Genomic DNA, 17625 nt, shown 5'->3' with positions numbered 1-17625 from the left:
TACAATTGTTTTGATTAAAGGTTCTTTTATTCATAGGAAAACTTTGATGCAATTCTCATTGTATGCAATCTCTCGTCATATTCCATATTTTTATCTCAAACGATAATCGAAAATTAAAACTGAATTAACTGGAGCTTCGGAATTGCTTTCAAAATCGTTGAAACTATTGAGAAATCATTTTCTCTAAAGCTAAAAGAATTCAATAAACATGTTAATATTCAAGTGACATATAACAACGACAGCATTAAAAATTCAGAATTTTGTGACCGTTACTAACTGCCGTATTCATGGAACTACAAATACGTAATCAACATGCAAATCTTTGAAAAAAGATATTCGTGCTATTGTATGCTAATCGTAAAGAGAGACAGTAATTCGAGGTATCGTTGCGCTAAAACGCGATCAAGCATATAAACTAACGTATTTAAAAATCGGTACGTCCGCAGACTTCCAATTAGATGCAAATTAAAGCTCTCATTGAAATTATATTGTCAAAGTAAACCGCAATCACACACAAATGTAATTATCTCAATCGATAAAAAAAAATTGTTGTAAAAAATATTATAAATTTAAAAACATTACATTGCAATATCCGTTAAATAAAATTCCAAATTTTAGAGAGAACTTCACGTTACATGCTGACTCTCGATAGTAAAAGTTGCAAATAAACTGGAAAGTTTTACTGCGGATACAGAACTTTATCTCATTATCGCTAAAAGGTGGAGATATTCGTAAGCTTTCCCAGCTGCGACGACCTCGCTGGAATGCGTTGGCAGTGCGCGTAGACTTCTTTTTGCGTACGTCGCTTAATCTAAACAAAACCTGCCGTCTGCGCGATTGGTGATGTCAGGAAAAACATCGCGTCTCAGACCACCCGAGCGAGAGATGACACATCGCGAGGCTTCGCAGTGAATTTCCTTGCAACGCGGAGAAGATTTTGCAGTATCATCTCGAGCTCGTAAATTCTTCGTCAACTTTTTTTTTCATTAATCAATTCCGCTCGGCAATTCTTTAAATCATATTTTTGAATTTTTCCACTGATCGGCTCGGCGAACGATTTATCTGAATTTCATTTGCATGCTCGCATTATAACTCGCGTTTTCCGCCGCGCCGAGCGAATGATCGGATATCGCGGCGTATCCGTACTCGCGTGTCCGACAATGAATTCATATTTCACTACACGATTTTCGCGTTACGATCATCTCTCGCCGTGGCGGCGGTATTGCTCGCGGAATTGCGCCAGGTCGGGCGCGATGCCGTGCATTGCTTCCCCTCTCCGTACTGCATTGTGTCGCGCGAACTGGCGCTTGCCGAAGCTCCTCACTTCCCGAATACGGATTAATCCCGTTCCTCATACAGGAGCGTCCTCTTCCTTCCTATCTGAGACAGGAGAGCCCTACTACTACCTCTGCGTCCGATGCAGCTTCGCCACGGATCCCCTCCTTGTGCATTCAACACCTTGAGTAGCGAGTCTAAGCATGTCTCTCCACACTATATCTCCTCGCTGTGCCTATACGCCTGCTTCTGTCCCCGTTCTGTGTCTTCGTCTCGGTCCGCGACTCACCGTAGGCGAAACTCGAAGCCAAGCGGAAATGACCGCGACTGTTCGCTTCCTCGCCGCGCCGGAAGAGTGCGAGGAATGATCGACCACTCAACATCGAAAGTTTAGACTTGACGTTGCCAAGTTATAGTTGATATAACGAAATTTACGAACGAAAGTTCGGGCGATGTTGGACATACGTCTGATATTTCTTGAACAGCAACGATTTTTTATGATATCGTGATCGAATTGATACTTGATCGTTCGCGTTGTTTTTTTTTTTAATTATAAGTTCCTGTGCCAAAAAATAAGGACATTATTGAATTTAATTACCAAAATTACCTTTTCACATCCGTACTGAATGTAAACATTTTCGAAAATAAGAGTAACTTATATCTCTAATAAAATATCAAAAATATAATACAGCACCGCAAAGAAATTAAAATTCTTTATTTACTCGAACTCTTTCCGATCGCAATAATTATCCTTCGTTAAAAATCATTTGCTTCAAAAACAAATTTTGTTCTGAGACATTGTGTGAGAGATTAAAACCTACCACATCAGCATATCGGTTTCAAAGCCCTGAAAAACCGTCGAAACAAACGGCTCATTTATCTCTCGGTGTCGTCTCGCTTTCATCCCGATCCGCGGAAAACGCGAAAACGCCACGCATTCGCGTTCCTGATACACAGAACGATACGTTTCCCTGGCTCGAAAACATAACAATCGAAATGACGACTACCACTCTCTCTCTTTCTCTCTTCAGCCTCCGTAGTACACGTATACATATATATAGAAAGGGGAACGGATAGACGGGTAGGTAGTGTAACGTTTACTGCATACCGGGATAATCGCCGTCGTACGGGGTAAACGCGCGACGAGACAATGCCGCGAACAATAGCGGCGTCCCTCCGCCGGTCCTCCTCCACCACCTCAGTCGAGTTACTCGTAGCTTATGCTCCAAAGTAAAATACGCGGGTGTATACGAGAGGCGGGCGAGAGAGGGAAATAAAGAGGGGCTACCAGGGGGGCGGGAGGAGGTGAGGGGAGAAGGGTGAAAAGGGGGCCAGACAACAACCACGACGCACGTACGTACGGCGTGATCCGCTGATGCACTTGCGGACTATACCTGGTCCTGGCGCACTCTCGAGACGCGTACGCGTGTATGAATGTATGTATGTATGTATGTACGTGTCGTAACTGTCGGGGCAACGAGGGAGAGGAAGCCCTTAAAATCTCTTCGTGCGACACGAACGACATAGGATTTCGAGATATCCCGACGAGTCGTGCCGGTCGTGCGATCGACGTCGGTTCCCGCACGCCACCCCGATCTCATTGCGCCCACCCGTCGTCACACTCGCGTTCTCAATCCCGGTCGGCGGAGCGGATTTAATCCCTTTTAGATTTCTTTAGCGGAGGGGACTTTGAGGAAATGCAAACGTACGTATCGAATAACGATAGCGCACGAGAGGAATAATAATGTAAAAGAAAATTCTCTACACAATGGATATATATATAATATTGATGATACAGCGATCAAAATTTTACGCAATATGAGATGCTCATCTGTGAGTTGCGTTCTAAATGTTAAGCGCGCGTTAATTCTTAATATTAGAACAGCGACGAGATTAATTTCTATTATTTAAATACATTTCGATATCCTTATATTGTTGACACTTTGATGGTGAGTAAATATATTATAAATAGAAGCTGCAGAGCACACAAATGTATACGAGATCTTTCCGAATCGCCGCACGTTTCTTTAAAGCGGCACCAATTAGCATCGTTTTATTTCACGCTCGGGAAAAAATTACGGGCCTCATAAAAAGACCCGCCAAGAGTTCTAAGATATAATATAATCTACCTTTGCAAATTGCATAAATTGCACGCTCTTAATGAGAGAAAACGTATATATTTCAACGCGAGCGTATACACATCTTTCGCATCCTCCACACGTGCTCTTATGCAATCAGTTTGCTTTCGTAAGTTCAAATGCGTGACGTATGTTTTTCGCAAAACGCGAAAAAAAAAACGCAAGTGTTTTAAAAGCGTGAATCAAGTTTTGCGCTCTTTCTGCATCCTCGCCGCCGCGTCCACGTTCTCCTTAATCGCCCCGTCTCCTCCTCTATAATTTTCCCTTTCATCTTTTACTCGTTAAATTTATTTTCTCCCGGAAGATTCCTTTGGCGCGCTCGACGGCACTTTCGCCCACTGCAAGTCTTTAATTGCGGGCTCGCACCTAACCGGCATTATGCCACTTCCACGAACGAGCTTTTTGCGAGAGCGCATAATCAACCCCCTCTCCCCCCCCCCTCTCTCTCTCTCTCTCACTCGTCGATTCCCTTCGGGGATGCATTTCGGGAGAGCCATTCTTGGAGGATCTGGCAGGGGTCAAAGGACGAGAAAGAGCCGGCTGTTCGTAAACCCGGGGTTACGCTGGCAACGATTCAAGTTTGGACCCGATATCTCGGCAACTGCCGCGTGCGCTCACGATTACGTTCCTCTGGAGGAATTCGTGTCCAAGCCGAATGACTGGAATCGAGTCAATCTGGATCGTAAGAATACCGAAAGAATTTTCGTTCTTGTATCATTATAAAAATTGTAGAATATATGCGCTGATTAAACTGCAAACGAATTACATTATTCTTAATTCTTAAATATTTCACGAATAAATATTACGCAACGTAATACTTCTTGGAAAAAAAAAAACTAGCGCTCACGAGTATCATATTTTTCTTGATTGATTTGAAAAATCACTTGAAAAATCAATGTACATTGGCGTTAATTAGACGCGCGATAATACCGCTCATATTTCGGTAACTTTCGCATACGAATCAGCAACACCTGGCAAGTACGCACCAGGGGAAAATACGATCTAAACAACAGGCTGAAATTAATACGACTGAACTTTGTCGTCTATCGCCCAGCTCTATATACATAGATCACCCGCTGCCGCTCGGGTTTCATTCGTCTCGTCGGAAATTCCGAGAGCCGTCGACGACATGGCTTCGTCCTTCTGCACCGCGCGGAATCGCGTAACGCCGACAACGGCGAGATTAAACTGCGAAACACGTCACTCGTTCGGCATTAATATCTTTCATGAGGCGCATTAATACCGTTTCGAGAACGTCACGTTCTTACCCCCCCGTGATTTTCGACCCCCATCGGCCATTAATCTTCCACCTTACGAGACCGCGACGACACACAGGCGCCATCCAGAGCTCACAATGCGCCAGAGTGCTAACTCAAAACGACGAAGAGAAAGAGAGCAAGCCATTTACGTCCGCGCGATGAAAAACGCGGGTGGCCAAGAGCCGCGCGAGAGGATGAGAAATGCTGCGGCGTTTTTCATCGCGAATTATTCGACGATCGGCGCGAATCGCCGACCGGTTTCGCGCGTACCGCAGATAGTCGCGGCACGGGGTTTGAATGTCAGTCACACGATGCGTCCCGACACAGACGATTTAAATGCGACTAATTTGTACGGAGGGAAGGACAATATTTTCAATTTACGTCCAAGTGGGGTCAGACAATCTGCGTGACCTGAATGCCTTGAAATCTCGCACGGCATTTCTCGCTGAACGTTACATCAAATGTATGATATTATTTTGAAGAAAAAGTTAGGGATTCTTTCTCTTTTTCTTCCTTTAAAGCCATGAATACTAAAATAAGACAATCGGAATTTACACATCATATATCTCCATTCTTTACATTTTTCGAGAAAATTATTCATGTCGTTGTTCTAAATGAGCCTTTCTTGTTTCGCGCGAGACTGACCTAAATCTCTCGTTTTACGTGTCATTATGTTTTATATTATACGCTTACATTTTGCGGTCGCAACGCGTCGCGCGGACCGCAAACGCGGAATGCGTTCTTTCGAATAACTTTTCACACGCGAACGCACGAAATCACTCGTGTGAGAATGAAACGTCTGACTGACACGCGATCGTGGTCGCGCGCGATCTCCGCTCTTCGCACAAAATCGGCTTGAAAAATCGCCCTTGGCGAATACATCGCGTTCGTGCGAGGCATCATGCAGCTACATCGATAGTGGCTGCGGGCCACAGTTTGAAGATACGTCCAATATATATATATACAGTATATCCATACTGTATACCCGGATAATATTTGCGGCGCCGGCAAGTGCAGAGTAACTATCGATGCGATCCGATAAAAATACAGGTTCTCGACTTACATAAACTTGACCAAGCAATTAGGATTATAAATTCTACCTAAGGAAATTCTGTATTTACTTTATACTTTCTTCAAATCATTTTTATATATAAAATGTTTTCTTAAGACGCAGAAATTAATCTGCCAAAAATAATGTCAAAATATAAAGAAATAAGATTATATAAGATTATAAATTATAATTTATATAATTATAAAAGACATATAATTAAATTACTTAAAAAATTGCAAAGTAAAATTTTCAAGTAAATCAAGGATCGCTACTATACCTTCAGAAAAAGTAATACTATTTAAAAATTTGTATTACTTGCGGATCATACTGCCGTAAATTATTTCCGTCCTGCTAATCGCAGACTAAACTATAACATTCGATGCACGTATACCGAAATTACCGAACAGTTTGCGAACAGTTACAAAATTACAATCGCGTTCTCGGTCCGTTATAAACGCTGAAACAGAAGCATGAGAGGACCAACTGATCATGACAAACTTCAGAAATCTGCTACGATGCATCCTAACTTGCTTGGTGTTTGTCGAGAACTGGTAAACAAATTTTTGAACTAATGCTTTCCGAATTAACGTCAAACGCTACTCAAATTCAAATATTTGAGCATAAAGGATCCAAATCCCTTTGCATGGCAAAGGTACAATTTTCTCAACCTCCGCTCACAAAAGAGTTTCAAAATGTTGAAAAAAAATCCGCATAATAAAACATTTTATAATTAATTAATAATTTTTTTACGTAAAACGTGGAGTAAAAATTATATTATAGTTTCTAGCAACATAAAATTTGAGTATTTTTACTTCACATATATTTACATTGTTGTATACTCATATACTATTAAGAAAGGGATACTAATGTGTGCATGTCAAAAAAACAATCAAACTAAAAAATAATTTTATAAAACGGACATTAAAAGCGTTTCTTAAAGCCTTATGGTATTCTAAAAATGCGTAGTTATATAGATTATAATAATAGATTATGCCGAGAAAGGGTTAATGCCGCTCGTGACGATAAAACTAAGACCGTTGTACGAGGCATACGTCTTCTCCTTCTGGTGGCCTACGTGAAACGTTTGCTAAAAGGATTCGGGGAAAAAGTTGCGAGACTTGAGGAGCATATTAAATCTAGGATAGGAAGTATATCTTGTCCCCCTGACAAGTGCGGGTAAAGTCCATTTCCATTGGAATTAACTGCAACAATATCTTATTTGCAATGTAATCCGAGGACAGAATGCTAGAACGACGCTTTTAACGCTTCTCGAGATTATTATTAAAATTGTTCCGAGATGAAACAATCACGCTATATCTATATTCAAGAATAAAATTTTAATAACTTCAGTTTAATTTCAATTTTGTTCACTATTATTCTCGATTTTCTTTTCTCTTTTTGTTGCATCCCCCTTTGCCTCTTCCGCTAGTCATTCGGGAAATAAAATTTTAACGGACACCGAATTTCCGTTTAGTACAACCCACTAACGGTCATATTAATGAGCGCTTATAAAGAATGATGAAAAATGAGGAAAAAGATAAATATCGTACAAGGGAACATAAAAATTTAGTTCCCTTAAATACAACAAATAAAATTATATTTTGAAAAAAACACTTGTTCATGAAAATTCTGTCAGAATTTGCACACACAATTGCACAATATTGCGCGACGTACGGGCTATAAAAAAATTCATGCAAGGATGACGCTGTTTTTCTTATAAAAAAGTTCTTTAAAAAAAAGTTAAATTGTTCCTTTAGTTGTTACGTAAAAATCGCCTACTTCGTTCGTTTATTAAATTGACTCTATTAATATATCATGCAATATCGCTGAGGTGCATTTTTCGGAGGAAACTGCTGCTTCCCGCTGGTTTACGTGATACGCTTGCGAAATAAAATCTCGGAAGCGGAGAACAAATGCCTCCGAATAAAACCCTGAATAACACCTGATGCTCGTATCCCCATTACTAATACCAATATTATTGTAAGAGAGAGAGAGTAACTATAGTTTTATCATATATTATACATTACTGTACAAGAGAGAAATTATGGTTCTATCATATAGGTATACATTATTAATAATTATTGGTAGAAGCCTAATGCATATTAACTACAATGCTTTGATTTAAACTGGCGCAATTCCTTTCTAGTATCTGATAAAAATAAAAATCTTGTCAGGTATACATTTAATTCCACGCGATTTAATCTTTCTGAATAAAAGTTCAATCAATATTATCTCGCAAGAAATAAAATATTTTTTATTTAAAATACTTTCTCTGCTAGCTTATTATTAAGTAAAAATTAATATAAGTTATCATATCTTTTTTTTTGTGAATCACCGTTTTTTGCATCATGAATTATGTCCTCAAAACCTAACTTGCATGCCATTTTCAAAATTAACAATCCGGTGTAGTGTAAAAGGTGTAGCGTTCTGCGAATTTACTCTTTGTTCATCTAAAATCCCGCGGCATGAAATGTATCGCTCGCGTTTTAATTTCCAGCCGCTTAACTTTCGCTCGCTGTGCACGCTGTTCATGTGTAACAAGCACGCGTACGCGCTGTATTAAACGTTGACACAACGTGCATTTACGACGGCCAAAGCGCAGGTTTGCAAGAAAAACTCATACGTGCAACACACGTGCGATACTCGTTGGCGGTGGAAGTGAGAGGGGGAGAAAAGAAAGAAGGAGAAGAAGAAGATGGGAGAAGAGTGCACGAGACACACATTATTTTTCAGCCGTATACACAGGACGTTGTCAGCATGGAGATGCAAGTATGATGCTAGTGCATAACGTAAATTACCTCTCGCACAGCGTGGCATACTGATAAAATAACATACTATTATAACATAATTATGTATACGGAGAGAATTATTTTTTAAATTTACTCTGAAAATCATGTTAATTGTGAAACAGTATAGTATTTAGGTAAATTTTAGTGTGCACTACAATAAGATTTCGCAGTAAAATTTATTGTAGTGCACACTAAAATTTACCTAAATACTATATTGTTTCACAATTAATATGATTTTCAGGGTAAATTTTAAAAGAAAATTCTCTCCGTGTATAATATTTTTTTATATTTCTTACGTAATATATCTTTTATTTTTCTCGTAACTATATTGTAGACTAAAACATCTTTTTCTTATGGAATAAATATATCATATTATCGTTATTCAGATTCCACATTCAAATATCAGTATTTTTCGTTAAAACAAAATACAAGAAAAATTAACAGAACTTGCTTTACTGAAACTAGGTTTTTTGTATTAATAGAACGAAAAGTAGGACAAGAGAGACTGACGATTAGAATATTCGTACTGAAACAACAATATAAGGAAGAAAAAATAGCTTACACGTTAAACAAATATCCGCAAAGCTGGAAAAACGCAACATGAGGCGCTTCGTTATTCCCGCGTCTTGGCATCGATCTTTTTTCTTCGCTAAACGTCACTGGAGCGATGAGAAAAATGAGAGAGAAAGAGAGAAGCTAGAAGAGTGACAAGGATAAGAGTGCAATGACGAGAGTTGCCTTGTTGGAAAAAGTCGTTTTACGACAATTGCACGAGTGGCATTAAACAGATAGTTTGCAGCAAAATAAATTTTTTTTGTTGCTTGTCGTTCAGAAGCAAACTAGACTAATTAAAATAAACCTAAAAAATAACCTAATTAACCTAATCTAACGTAAATAACTTAATTAAAATAATCCAGATATAATAATTCGGAAGCAAATATGCCTTGTTGGAATTGTTTCTAGTAACAGTTACGCAATTATTGAAAATAACAATTACTTTTTTAATCGTCATTCTCCCTTAGAAAAATTTTATACTGGAAGTTCGTCAAATAAATACTTATTTTGATAAAAAAAAGTACTAATAAACAATGCTTTTAATATCCAAAATCAGTAATGATTCGGCTCTTCCAATATTAAATTTCTATAACGGTTTTTAAAAAATATGACAGAATCCATTATATTTTTAGAGAATGCTGTAGCTTCGCAAATTATTCGTGGAATCTCCCTTTAACACGGCATCCAATGATTCTGGGACGCTCGGCATTTAATCGTACGTTACCATACACCAACAGTATCGCTAGTTCAAGTGACGATCATATCTCGCGGGAAATCCGTGTCAACAACGAGTCTCGTCAGCAGAGATATTAAAGGGAACAAACGTTGCACAACCAAGGGACGTATAGAGGCGAAATGTTCATTCAAATGCACGTCCAGAAGGAAAACTTTATTTCCAAATAAAAAAAGAAGTAGGCAGGAATGCGTCCCCCGGGATGCGACTAAGGAGAAATGCATTTCTGCGGTGAAAAGAATTATCTGCGGAGTTACTTGTGAAAAGGATGAAAGAAAGCAGCGTGCTGCGACAGTACGTGTCACATAGAATAAATAATTTGAGAAATATTAACGGTTCCATTTATTCTTTTTGTCAAATAAACCAACTAATCTTCCGCTAAAGATAGATATCAGATTAACAAGGATTACCACGAAGTTTCTGAGAGTCGAGCGTAATCCTAGATAAAATCACCGTAAATTGAGAAAAAGTTATAGTGGCAATTCTAAAGTAGAAATCAGGCTTGAAGAAACTTTTATTAAAGAATTCATTTGTGCGAATCTGTCATCAAAATTCTGCCATCTTTCATATTTTCTTCATTTCATAAGTTCCTTAAAAATTTAAATTATTGCTGTTTTCAGATTAAATGTGATCAAATCTATAGCAGACGAATTGAGTAAAATTCAGATTTGATCATTATAAGAAAAACGATATAGGATCCTTTTAGATCATGCTTTCGGATTAAAAGTTCTTAATTTATTTTATTGTAAAATTACACACATCTTATAATAGTTGCATGAAAATCATCAAAGGCTTTATTCTCGAAAAATTTCGCATATGAAAATGTACGAAAATGCTACAATATACGTCATGTATACTATAAATTTTCCTCGTATTTTCGCATGTGAAATTTTTCGAGAATAAGGGTCCAGGATGAAATATCATGCTCAGCAGATTTCCACAGCGATAAACTTCGTCAACGTCATCATTTGTCACGCAATCATTTTGCTCCCCTCTTCCCTTCCCCTATCGAATACGAGGCCGCAAATGTTACGACAGCGTTTCCTGGCCGGAAACGCCGAAACTCGAACGCGTAATGCACTCCACCGCACGGTGCGCCGTAGAAAGAAAACGCGCTGCGGAAGGAGAGTGACGGAAGAGAGCGCAGGTAAGGAGGGAAATTTGCGAGAGAGCGCCGACTAAGGGTGTAACCCGGTCGATAAACCGGGGTGGGTGCGGTCTTTCCTCATCCCCCTTGGACCGACAACCCCGATCCCGACCCCCGGTCCAGAGAGGCTCCCCCTCTGACCCCCCTCGCCACCCTCATCCAAGTCGACGACCGAACGTCCCTGCAGCTGCAGTCCTCGCGGCGGAATTCCTCGTTCTCTCAGCAACGTCAACCCTCTTCGACCTCCTTCACGACGTCAAACAATCCCTCTCTCCGTCTTCATCCCGAGGTGAGGTGTAGGTATACGGGAATACGGGTACTTCCGTATCTTTGATGGGTAAGATATGGCAAAAGTTTCCAGAAAATTGAGTAATGAAAACGCCGGTGATTCTTCTTGTTCTAAATAGCAATTTTTAAAAAATTTAACCGATTACGAATGAAGAGATCGTTTTTTACAAATTTTCACGGTGCCTTTGCTATTCGATTTTCCGCGAATTTAGGATTATATCGTTATCCCGTATCGTATTGCGGTCCTGAGAGAAAACAAGTAAGAAGGTACGAAATCGAGCTCTTCGAAGAAAAAGACACCGGATATCGATACTCGATGCGAAGCGAGTGAAAGTCAGAACTTTTATCGTATTAAATTCATGCGCCCGGATATGTCGACGGAGACGCACTCACGGCGGGACGCATACAAGCGCACGACGCGCGATGCAAGTGCATTTCCCGCGGGATAGATCGAAGAATATAAGCTCCCTGCCGGTTCACGAGGTCAAACGGCGACCGATAGTCGAGGATAAGCGAGTTCGAAGGTGAAGGACCATTTTTCCTGCATTTTCAACTCTTATCGTCACATCGGATCTCTCGCACTTCCTGAAGGGCTCGCGAGAACTGTGTGCCAGATGCTTTGGGTGTAGAACATTATACAAGCGGGACATACGTGCAGATGTTTCTTGCAGGATACTATCTAATATTTTAGGAATTGATTTTTGAGCTCATTTTATGAAGAAAAATTCATATGAAAATATAGCCTCAAAGAATTAAGAAAAGCTTTTTAAAACTGTATATGTATATCATAAGAGTTTTTTTTTTTAATTTCAAAAATCAATTGCTAAAATATAGGATGGTATTAAAAAATCTTATATATATAATGAAATCGTCTTCAAGCATTGTAAAAATTCAACTCTTTGTATAAAATTAATAATGATATTTTATTGCAATTTTATTGAGTTCTGCTGACAAAAAATTTAATTCTGGTTCAATGCAGTTTGTAATTCGCAGATCGCAATTTTCTAATTGCAATATATATGTCAAAACTGATTATTTCGGATCTACAAGCTTACGCTTCTCAAATGCGAACACGTGAGCGGATAGATTCGACTCAATTTTGCGCAAACCGTTTTTGGTTTATCGGTTGCTTCCTTCCGCCCGCATTTTTCGCACGTCAGCCCGGACGAGAAAACGTAATTCGCTCCGCGTACTTTGGAAAATAAACAAGTAGCATGACGGAGAATTCGGGGTGAGTGAATTCGGAGGGGGAAGGCCCGACCTCAGCGGGAAAACTTTGATACGAAACTTTGTCTCGAATCGATGTCATCGACTCGCCATAATTTCGTGGCTCGCAGAATTTCGTATGGCTGTCGTAAGGGTTTGCTCAAAGGAAAGTTCATCCGAAGCAAACTCACGGCTTTGCTTATCGATCCACGCCGCGTTTATTGTCGGTTTAAATTGAAGAACTTGTGGCAACGTTATACTTAATAATTACGTAACGAAAGTCTAGATTGTCCTTCATTGTCGCAGACAAGAAATTAAGTTGAGATAATCAAGTTCGCAGCGTACGATTTAAATTTTTGCAAGCATATCAATAATCTTTCAACCGCAAGAACAATTATTTTTTAATAATATATAATAATTTTAATAGTTGAAAAGGTGATTCAGGAAGAAAATCACTAAATTTTATTGATAATCAACGTTATCTAAAAGCAACTGATCTATGATATAAGAGAATCTTTCGTTTATGAAATAATTATCGGTTTATAAAAAAATTTTTTAAGCTTATTTGCTGTTGTAGAATAGGCTGTTATTCAATAATTTTTTAACGTTGTCCATATTTTGCTTTCGAAACTCGCAAAAAGTATTTAATATTATTATAAACATAATTATAGCAAATTGTTAGCTATGTAATTTCTGCAAAATTATAATATATGCTTTTACCAATATTATAAATAAAAAAGCTACATCACTTTGCGCTGGCACGAGATAAAAATAAAAAGTACGTTGTAAAGCTTCTTGCGGAAAAATCTTGGAAATGGCGGATCTCAGGCGTGAGAAATTTATGTATTAAAAGGATCATGGATATATTGACTTTAATATAACAAGATTAAAACGAAGTTTCTATGAAAATCTTTAATACGCTATTTGCCCCGCGAATTTTACATTAACTTAACTACCTAGGGAAATAAAGATTAAAAGTTGAAACGTAAAGGAATTAAGACTTTAGACTGTACCATTAACTCGGTTGCGAGTTTAAAGAATTCCAGCGAGATTATAATAAGCAGATTGCAAAGTTGCATATTAATTTTCTTCTCCCAACGAATACTTAATTTGTCAGTCCTGTGATAAGTTCGATGCAAAAATAGCAGTTGCGGCAAGTGAGAAAATAATCGGAAACGGAGAATTAATTACTGCAAACCAAGAAATTTATCTCAAGTAACACATTTCTGAGTGAATAAAATTCTGGAATTCTTAAACTTTGTCATAACATAGATAGAAACTGCTTACTAAACGGCACATCGCGACGAACATTTTCGACAAAATTATTTGTCCGGAAACGCTTACGGAAAATTTAACCAGCGGTTGATAGCGTGAACGCTACTTTCACGCCAAAAGTTTTAATTAATTGTAAGGTTTGAAGAGTAAGTGCAATCCGTGAAAGTTAATGAATTTCGCGAGATGTCTTCCATGCGCTGCGGGCGTACGTGAACTTTGGAAATGAAATAGACGAAATTGAGAAAATGTGGAATACTGACGAATCCAAGAGGAAATTAATTCGAAGGTATCACGCGACTCTCGCGAGCTGCTATTCAGTCCCGAAGAAATATAGTTCGTAACGTGACGATGAGAGCCAGGAGAAAGTTAATTAGTAGTCCGTCTTTCATAGAATTTCTTTTATAAAAGCGCAAATGTCAGTGAAAAATGGACGCGAGCAACTCTGTCGAAAACTATAGTATTACTTCACGCACAGATCTTCGAGTAAACATTTGTCACACTGAAATTTTGATGAATAGACGTCAGCTCGATTTTCAATATTAAATGCTACTCAATACCAAACCGAGTTTAATTAAGTGTGTCTAGTGAAGCACCAAGTTTCATTTAAAATTGATTTTGAATTAAACTTCTGTTAAGGACCACTTAACCCCTTGTCTTACAGTTTAATTTGTCACCGCGCGTCATAGTCAGGAACACAGTCGCTCGCACGCTGCAGGGACAAACAAGTGTCAAAGCGAGTAACGCTCAATCCTCTCTTTGCTGGTTATTTGGAATTACCGATGGTATCGCGATGAGAAACTTTCAAACATTAATTTATAAATAATATATAACGTGATTACTTTTTTATAGATATATAACTTTATACAATATTTCATAATTATTTACTTATATTTTTATAATTTTCATAAATCTGTACGATACTTTTGTGTAAACTTTATAACAATAAAAAACTTCATAATAATAACGAAAACAATGCGGGATTAAGTGTCAAACGCATATTTCGATGTTCTCCGAGAATGTCACGTGCTGCACTCTAGTCAAATTTATTTTTGCATCAGATTTCTACATGCGACACGAGTATTTTTTCACAAAAATTGGATCTTGCTATCTTGCGAGAGCCTAGCTACACAAATATTGATACCGATATTTGCACGAGCGAGAGCAGTAGCGATCCGAGACGCGCGTTTTATCCGAAGCACGTTTGCGGCAGGGTAAGTGGAGTGGGCATGCGAATGGTAAGCCCGGGCAGTCTTCGTTGTGGAACAGGAATGGAGTCCCTGCGAGCGCCGACGTCGATATCGCAGCTCGCTGCTTGCCGCCCGTGGTTACAAGCCTCGTCACGTCAAGCTTATCGGCATTCGTTTATTTCATCTTCAAAGAATTTTGCAATTCACGCGAGAGACAGCTCGAACTTGTCTGTCTGTGCGTCGGATATTTGAAATTTTTTTTGTTAATTACTGACAGGCAACCGTAGGGAAATGTCGAAGGTCAATCTGCACTCGTGCACACGCGCGCCTCTTGTGAGCTTTTCATTTTGAAAATCATACGAATGTATTTCGAAAAACATTAAATAAAAACATTCAATTTAATTTCTCACGAATTTTTGCAATGGAATTTGCAAACAGAAATAGAAACAACCTAATGTCAAAAATTAAAATTTATAAAAAAAGTTGAAAGAAAAAAAATTGATAATTTATGATACAATTTCTGTGTTTGCCGTTATCAAAGACAAAATTAACTGAATTACCGTAAATGTGCTTTAAACCGAGTTTTTTTACATTATTGATACCGTTAATGTACAATGTAATTAAAAATCAATGCATAAGCTTTAGTGCGTATGCGATGCACACGTTATAAATACATTGTGTATGTGTGACCTTTCGATTAGTTTGTCGTTGAGCTACCGTAATCGTATAACGCGTAATCGCGAAAATCAAGTTAGCGACCATATAATATTGTGGATGATCATTAAATTGCGAACGGCATATTGCATCCATTATCGTAACGTAGCGTACATTTCAAATACGCATATTGTGCACATTAAAGTACTGATTATAAATCTACATTTCATTACCGATGCTTTCATAATCTTTCAATGGCTGCGTCAATATTTGTAATTTTAAGTCAGCTATGTATTCACAGATCAATCATGTTATTATCACACCATTTGACATTACATATACGAACTGCGATGCTTTTGTTATGACGGTTTAGCGTATAATTAATCTCGTAAAATATATATATACATTTTTTAAATAAGACATTCGTCATTTTTAAGTATATCTTCTGGCGCATTATTTTTAATGCGTGTGAAGGATTGTGCGCTATTATATAAAACAGAAACTGTTACACACTATTAGAAAGAATAGGATGTCTGTCAATTCAATACCCAAATTGTCAAATTTATTTTGTAATAAGGCGCGTGCAAATAAGAAGGTGGGTGAACACATGTAGAGCGAACGTCAGGCAACAAGATGGCAGTTTGCGAAGGCATAAATTATATATGTATATTAAAAATAAAATTTTCGAAAGCTACTAACATCGTAAAAACAGTGAAGATAGATCGAACTTTAAAAACTCAATAGAGGATACTAAATTAATCTAGACAGTTTTTATCTCGATATAGCTTTAATATAACTTGATTCTTAATCGTAACATTTTTCATATTTTTCAAAGACTGTCGATATTTCAGCAAAATCACCCGTGGTCTTTTTGGCTCGGATTTAACGCACGTCTGACTTCATCTCGTTCCTTTCGGCTCAAATAAGTGCATCACCTGGTACCTCCAACCGCGAGAAAATCGACAATAAATCTCCGGCATATCCTGCACCACGTCGATTCGCTTTAGTATTGGTTTTATCCAGCATTAACGCGTTTTACCGCACCTTTTTCACGAAATCCTTTTATTGATTTTATATTCACACATTGGCTTCGAATTTATTATTACGATAACGAGAAATATATGCAGGAAGAATTTTTCAAATCATTAATTTTGTTTAAATTGCGTCAAGAATAAAAATTTATTTTCTTTAAAAAAATAAATTTCCTCATAACTTCTCAGTACATTTTAAATCCTTTAAAATTATATTATATACAATTTGTATAAATGTTGATTTCATATAAAAGCAGATAATTAAATATATTAAACGATATGTACGCTACATTTTTAATATGTTACAACAAAAAAATTAACTCTTTCATCGGGACTTTATTGTAATTCAAGAGATATCTGAAACGATTAACATAGATTAATGTGGAGTTTTATATTTTTTTCCATTATAGTGCTCCAAATTATTTAGTAGGAATTATTTAGTGGGGATCCTGCCGGTAATATTTTATAATACGATAAAATTCATTTAGAGAAAATATAATCTGCGTTAAAATAAAGAGCTAATTATTACATGACAGTATTGTTAAATTAATACTTTAAGCTACTTAATATTTCCACACGAAAATATCACAAAAATCTAAATATATACTAAATAAATAAACAAAGTTTCATAGAACTTTTAAAATATGGAGATATCATTAAAATTAAATTTTACTTCCATTTTTTAATCGCCTGGTCGACTTGTCAAGTGCATTAATGACGTCGGATGCTGTTTCTGAATTTTATTTCACGATGCAAATTCGATATGCAACCTGTTCGTAGATTCGAAATTATACGCATCGTGACGCGCGCGCAAGGTCCAAATGAATGAACTTTTCAGACGGGGAGTTGTAATTAAAATACGTCGCGCGCAACGAGCGCGCTGTGTATATAGTCACTTGGCGTGCGGAAATACCGTCCACTGTAGCGCGCCCCAATAAGATTTCCCGCGTCGACGAAGACGGCACTTTTATCAAATTTACGACGTAGACCCCGAAGAGATCGAGGTGCATCGCGCGAGATGTACCAAGGGGATTCGT

At 37.9% G+C, this 17625-nt stretch overlaps 1 protein-coding gene across 1 annotated transcript in view; it reads right to left on the bottom strand.

The window, feature by feature from the left end:
- LOC105449117 overlaps positions 1–17625 on the bottom strand; it is a 246648-nt gene that overhangs the window by 140892 nt on the left and 88131 nt on the right. The window contains 1 exon segment of the mRNA XM_011688116.1: positions 12653–12700. Within this exon segment, the coding sequence (XP_011686418.1) occupies positions 12653–12700 (48 nt within the window).

This window comes from Wasmannia auropunctata, unplaced genomic scaffold (assembly GCF_000956235.1).
Source record: "Wasmannia auropunctata unplaced genomic scaffold, wasmannia.A_1.0 LD336078.1, whole genome shotgun sequence".
Taxonomy (NCBI): Eukaryota; Metazoa; Arthropoda; class Insecta; order Hymenoptera; family Formicidae; genus Wasmannia; species Wasmannia auropunctata.
This window is presented reverse-complemented; position numbering and strand designations above follow the sequence as displayed.